Source organism: Bacillus rossius, chromosome 2, assembly GCF_032445375.1.
Source record: "Bacillus rossius redtenbacheri isolate Brsri chromosome 2, Brsri_v3, whole genome shotgun sequence".
NCBI classification, from domain to species: Eukaryota; Metazoa; Arthropoda; class Insecta; order Phasmatodea; family Bacillidae; genus Bacillus; species Bacillus rossius.
In genome coordinates, this window is record NC_086331.1 from 24,067,426 (window position 1) to 24,074,110 (window position 6,685).

At 42.2% G+C, this 6,685-nt stretch overlaps 1 protein-coding gene across 9 annotated transcripts in view; it reads left to right on the forward strand.

The window, feature by feature from the left end:
* LOC134529175 (uncharacterized) overlaps positions 1 to 5,668 on the forward strand; it is a 646,085-nt gene extending 640,417 nt beyond the window's left edge. For all 9 annotated transcript variants that reach the window (XM_063363010.1, XM_063363001.1, XM_063363007.1 and 6 more), the window contains one exon: positions 5,462 to 5,668. In XM_063363010.1, the coding sequence (XP_063219080.1) occupies positions 5,462 to 5,484 (23 nt within the window). In that variant the 3' untranslated portion in view covers positions 5,485 to 5,668. The remainder of the gene's footprint in view (positions 1 to 5,461) is intronic.
* The last annotated feature ends 1,017 nt before the right edge of the window (positions 5,669 to 6,685 follow it).

A 6,685-nucleotide genomic window follows, 5' to 3' on the forward strand; every position in this document is an offset into this window, starting at 1 on the left:
AAGGGGACGAAAGATGGGAAGGGTAGTGCGAATTACAGCATAAAGGAGGATTATGATTCTTCAGAACATGAGGCGGCAACATACAGCTTGTATAACATGGGTACAGGAGCATCAAATTGTCGACCACCAATCCACCTGGAAGTATGGTTAGATGACAGGCGGTTGAACATGGAAGTTGACACAGGTGCGGGTCACACTATAATTAGCAACGACACATTCAAGCTATTGTGGCCAGAGGAACCAGTGTTGCAAGATGCAAACTTGGTGCTCCACACATGGTCCCAACAAAAACCGAAGGTGCTGGGATCATTAGAAGTAAATGTAAGAACTAAATCGGCATCAGCTAGGTTACGGTTCTTAGTGGCTGATGGGAAGGGTCCAAGCCTGTTGGGTCGTAGTTGGATGGAGCCCTTAGGGATAAACATTGAAGGAGTATATAGCTTGCAGATGGGAAAGGTGGCAGAAGTGATCAGGGAACACTCTAAGGTATTTGATGTTGTGGAACTGGGTCACTATACTGGCCCACTGGTGAGCATAGAGGTACCATCAGACGCCAAACCAGTGTTTCGCAAAAGCCGGTCTGTAGCTTTTGCCTTGGCAGAGAGTGTGGGGAAGGAAATTGACCGGTTAGTTGAACTTGGGGTTTACGAACCAGTTGCTTATTCACAGTTGGCAACACCCTTAGTACCAGTTCGCAAGGCTGATGGATCAGTACGAATACATGGGGACTATAAGTGTACTGTCAATGTGGTTTGTAAGAAAAACATTTACCCACTACCCACCATTACTGAGGCATTTTCCAATTTAGCAGGTGGGAAAGTGTTCACCAAGTTGGACTTAGCGGAAGCATACTTGCAGGTATCAGTGAATGAGAATACAGCAGAACTCTTAACAGTAAATACAATGAAAGGGTTATTTAAGGTAAAATGATTACCTTTTGGAGTTTGTAATGCGCCAGCTATTTTTCAGCGTTTAATGTCAACTTTACTGTCAGGTATTCCTGGTGTTGTAGTCTTGTTGGACGATATATTAGTTACAGGACTAAATGAAGAACAGCACTGGCAACGGGTGAAGCAGGTGCTACAACGAATTGAAGAAGCCGGGTTGCGGCTAAAGCAACCCAAGTGTGTTTTTGCGGCTACTTCGGTAACATTTTTAGGTTACAGAGTAGATAGTGATGGTATACACCCAACAGATGATAAAGTGAAGGCAATCCACAAGGCCCCAGCACCTACCACTAAGAAAGAACTACAGGCCTTTTTAGGCTTGTTGAACTTTTATGAGAGATTCCTACCTGGCAAAACAAACATATTGGAACCCTTACATCGGCTGCTGGATCACGGGAAGGTGTGGGAATGGACAGGAAGACACGACAAGGCTTTCAGGGCAGCTAAAGAACTTCTTCAGTCAGAGACAGTGCTGGTGCATTATGATGCAAGGAAGCCTATCATATTAACTTGTGATGCTTCAGAATATGGGCTGGGCGCTGTATTGGTCCATGTCACTGAAGATGGTTGTGAAGCACCAATCGCTTTTGGATCAAGGACCCTTCAGAAAGCTTCAAAGAATTATGCCCAGATCGATAAGGAGGCCTTGGCTATCATGTTTGGGGTTACAAAGTTCAGGCAGTATGTGACAGCACGGCCGTTCACCATTGTAACAGACCATAAGCCGCTTCTTCGGCTGTTGGACCCCCAGAAGCAGACTCCTGACATATTATCGCCAAGATTGTTACGTTGGAGCCTGGGGTTGTCTATGTATGATTACCATATCGTCCATAAACCAGGTACAGGGATAGGACATGCTGATGCTTTGAGTAGACTTCCGATAGCTGCTTCGGCCATCGACATCCCAGCGGTACAAGATGTCCTGATGCTGGAAGCCCTTCCCGATCCCCCTATCGAGGCTACTCGGTTGGCTATATTGACAGATGAAGATCCAGTACTCAGCAACGTGAAGGAAAATACGTTATCTGGTTGGCCCGCAGGCAAGATTACTGACGAGCTTCGCCCTTATTGGAGTCGTCAAAATGAACTTTCCCTTTACAAAGGTTGCCTGCTGTGGGGAAGCCGGGTGGTTATACCTACAGTGGTACGAGGAAGCCTCATGAAAATACTGCATGCAGGCCACGATGGGATTGTACGGTCCAAATCAGTGGCAAGAAGTTACATGTGGCCTCGAATGGATCACGACATTGAACAGTGGGTGGGGCAGTGTTGTGAATGCCAGAGCTTAAGAGCAAATCCACCAAAAGTAAGGGATGTTACTTGGCCTCCTGAAGAAAAGCCTTGGACCAGGCTGCACATAGATTTCTTCGGACCCTTTCAAGGGAAGGTGTTTTTGATACTTGTGGATGCATACTCAAAATGGCCTGAGGTGAAGTTAGTACCATCAGCATCATCTGCTGCCGTGATAACGGAGTTGAGAGAAATATTTAGTGTTCATGGCATTCCGGAGTGCATGGTGTCCGACAATGGTACAGCTTTTGTATCGCGAGAAATGAAGTTGTTTGCAAAACGAAATGGTATTAGACTTGTTCAAGCAACACCATTCCACCCGTCAAGCAACGGGCAAGTCGAACGCATGGTGCAGACAGTTAAAGGGAAGTTGAAGAAGCTGTGTAATGGAGACTGGCAGACAAAGCTAGCCAGGACACTTTTTGCACTTCGCACAACAGCAAGTGCTGGAACACAAACCACTCCAGCCGAAATGTTAATGGGAAGACTGCTACAAACTGTGTTGGATCAGATACGCCCTCAGACAGGGGTTAAGGAGACCCAGCCATTACAAGAGGCGTCCAGAGGACCAGAGTGGCGGCAGTTTCACGTCAACGATACAGTGCTATTCCGTAGCTATAGAGGAAACAAAAAGTGGCTGTCAGGAGTTGTGAAGTCAGCGTGTGGGAGACTAATATATGAAGTAACAGATGTGATGGAGAATCACACAGGCGACATGTGGACCAACTGGTGCACAGAAAAGAGATGACCATTCCACATCAAGGACAAGAGAGTACCAGTAAACAGAAAAAAAAAGCTTCAGGCACACCGGGGTGATGGGACAGGCTTTGATACAGGATCTAGAAGGGTTAACAGGAGGACTACCAGTGCAGATGGAGAATCAACAAGACGACCAGCATTTGACAGGGGCCAACAGTCAGGATAATCGTCGGATGGACAAGCAAGAGAACCAGAATGAACAGCAGACATTGGGGCTAGACAAGGAAGAGACAAGTCAAGTTGTGAGTCCAGGATCAAGTCCGTTCAGTGGATTCACACAACCGGATCCATCAGGGGAGGTTCAGTTTAGAAAAAGAACATTTCACAGACGTGTGATACAACGTCCAGCTAGATTCAAGGACTATGTATGCAAATAACTTAAAGAGGGAGGAGGTGTTGTGTACTCTTTGTGTGTAAATATTGTCAGTAGGTTGGTAGGTCTGGATTGGCAAGTGTGTTGTTGTTGTTGTGGTTGTGAAGATGAACTGGCGGGAATATGGACGATGAGTTGAAGGAATGATGGCAATAGTGCAGTAATGTATTCGGGTAGTTAATTGTGTACTAATGTATTGGTGAGGTGAAATACAACAACCCCTTTATTTTATTTTAATCAGTTTTTACTTTTTACATTTTAAGACACTTTTTTAACAGAACACACGAGTATTATACTGGATATTACAGTTTCATTATTTAAAAACAAATCTTTTTACTAACAGTAAAAATAATGGGTACCTATATTGCATGTTAGGAGTAGGTAAGGCCTAGTGACCCACTGCTGCTGCTAAATTTTATGATGATTTTGACATTAATTATTAGTCATAACTTCATGTGTGGATTATTTTTAAAGGAACACACTTGATTGTCAAAATACACTAGAGTCCCGTTATAGCGAGATGTCACGGTTCCGGGTTTGATCCTCGCTATAACCGTGTCCTCGCTATAACCGAATTGGACAGATTTTGGCCCCCAAAGAATAAAAATTAACCTAAAATAGCATAAAAATTGTGTTGAAACCTGTATAATTGGAAAATAACAGGTTATATTAACGAAATCTTAATTTCTGTGAGCTGATGTGTGAATTCTCTTTAAAACGATACCCCACAAGTACGGATGTGATCACCGATTGCGTCAAAATAACCAGAATACCCTACCACGCCACGTAAGTATAGCATCTCAGCCCGCGGCCGACACAGCACTGTCCTGCTATCTATCGTCGACGCGGGCTGTCTGCTGGCGACCGTGTTGGTTCGGGATGTAGAGAACAGATGGCGCTAGTGTAGCGCGACGATTTAATTCCTTACAAAAAAGCAGGAATGCGGCACGCAACGCACGTACGCCTCAAACGAAATAGTCGCTGGAAAACAATACTTTTTTTCATTTAAAAAAACCTGTAAACTTTTTTAGAAAATAAATTCGGATTTAAACTCAAACCATCACCACCCCCTTCCTGGACAGATACCCCAACAACTGACTGAAACAAAAGTTACAAGAAAACTATCCTAGCGATTCGGAAATAAATACGGTAGTGCCTACTATTTGCCAGCTAGTAAAATAAATAACGTGACGTGTTTGTAAACGTGTCACGACTGAAATAATTCCAAACAAGTTTATAAATATTTGTGTATTATTAACGCGATCAATTAGCAACAAGTATAAAGACGGCTCTGACGTTTTTGAACTAACATAGTTATAAACAATGTTATTATTCGTTAATGAAAATGTCCCAACAAATTAATTAAAAGCATTTATATTTTTAAAAAAATGTGCATTGTTATGTTTAATGGCGGGAAAAAATAGATTTTGTCTATTTTATAAATAATAAGAAATGCGTACAAGTATATGTATATTCAAAGGCTTGGTTTATTCGAGTCGAGCATACCTTGGCCTGAAGCCAAGCGGAAGTTTGATGAAAGAAAGGACGGGATTCTATTTTTAAAGCCACGCACTTAGGTGGCGACGGCAAGGCTGAAGAATGTGACAGGCGTCAACGGCAAGATGTCTAGTGCCGAGCGAGAGGGGTGAAGATAAAGCAGACAAATAACCAAAGCACGCTTCACGCGATCATGCCGTAAATTCCTCAAAAAGACCTCGTTATAGCCGTGCTGTCGCTATTACCGTGCTCGCTATAACGGGATTCTACTGTACTACTTTACGTAGTAACACAATATTTTCTTGTTAATAGTAAACTTCCTTGTCAGGTAATTTAGGGTACACCAAATTGTGATCATTATTTTGTTTCTCCTCATGTTAATCTTCAATTGTAAATTTTTAATTTCAATATAGTCTAAATGGTTTAAATTTTAGTCTTACCTTAACTTCAAAAAATCAGTTTGCGTAATGTGGGCAAAAATACATGATGCATGAAATTTAATAAAAAAGTATGCATGCATGTAAATATCTTAGTTCTTGCAGTATCTTGATCAAACCAGAATTGTAATAGATGTGTTTTTTTGTTTTGTTTGCAGGGGGCAGACGATCAAGACATTAATGTGACTGTTTTTGTGTTTTTATAAGTTTTATTTTGGAATGGTATCCATTAAAATTAGAAATGCTACTGATATAATATTGAAAGTTGCATTTTTTTTTTCTTTAAATTTTTAAAATGTAATGTTTGATTTGTCACAGTGTTATTTGATAAAATTTATCTTTAAAATAAAGTTTATCATTAACAATGTAGTTACAGTCTTTTAAACCTTAACATTTTTTTGTATCTTGCTACTGTAGCTTGTTATCTGTTTACTGGCTTTCATTCAGTAATAGATTCTTCAGCAGTAAACAGGGATGGCAGGGGGCCCGAGCAACAGGGCTACATTTCAATACTCTTTTATACTTAAATTTACCATTAGTAGTATTAAATTATAAGTCTGGAAACCATAAGTTTTGCTATATGCTCATATTACATTTACAGTAGTGATCAAGATAACTTTATGCAAGCAAATCTGCCTGGAAGAAAGTTGTCGCAACCTCGTCTGATGAAGATGTGGAGACAGGGTGGACGTCACTCGGTCGTCGTGGTGTTTGGCCGGCGCCAGCTCTTGGGTAGAGCAGCCTCACACTCTGAGGCGGAAGTGGACCGTTCAGCCCAGTGCAGCTGACCGAGGACGTGCTTGCGCGGAACGGGCCTTCGGGGAGAGGAGGTAGAAGGAGGAAGGTGCCCGCGGTCTCGTAAGGAGTCGCTAGCGGAAAGGTTAGAAATAGGAGAGAGCGATGCCCGCGGTCTCATGAAGAGTCGCTAGCGGATGGGTACAAGAGAGAGGGAGAATGAGAGAGAAGGGAAGCCCGCGGTCTCACTAAAAGTCACTAGCGGAGAAGGAGAGAGAGAGAGAGAGAGAGAGAAGTAAGCCAATAATACCACTATTTACTGTGTTGGTTTTTATTCTCCTAGATTGGCTGGGAGAGAGGAGAGCTAATTAGGCTTGTTAGCCCGTATGATTTATACAGTTCTTTTCTACATTTGTTCGTGTTAAAACTTTACATATTGTTATCCCTTTGGATGTTTTGCATTTTCAATGTTACTTACAAGGCTACGAAACGTACTTACACTATACACTTAATAATCTTAAATATTTACAATCATAACATGTATTAACATAACTATAATACATTGTCTGTTTATATTCACAACTGCTATCTGGTGACGAGTAGTGGCACTACGATGGCCATGGCCGGAATGTTGCGCCGCGGACAGG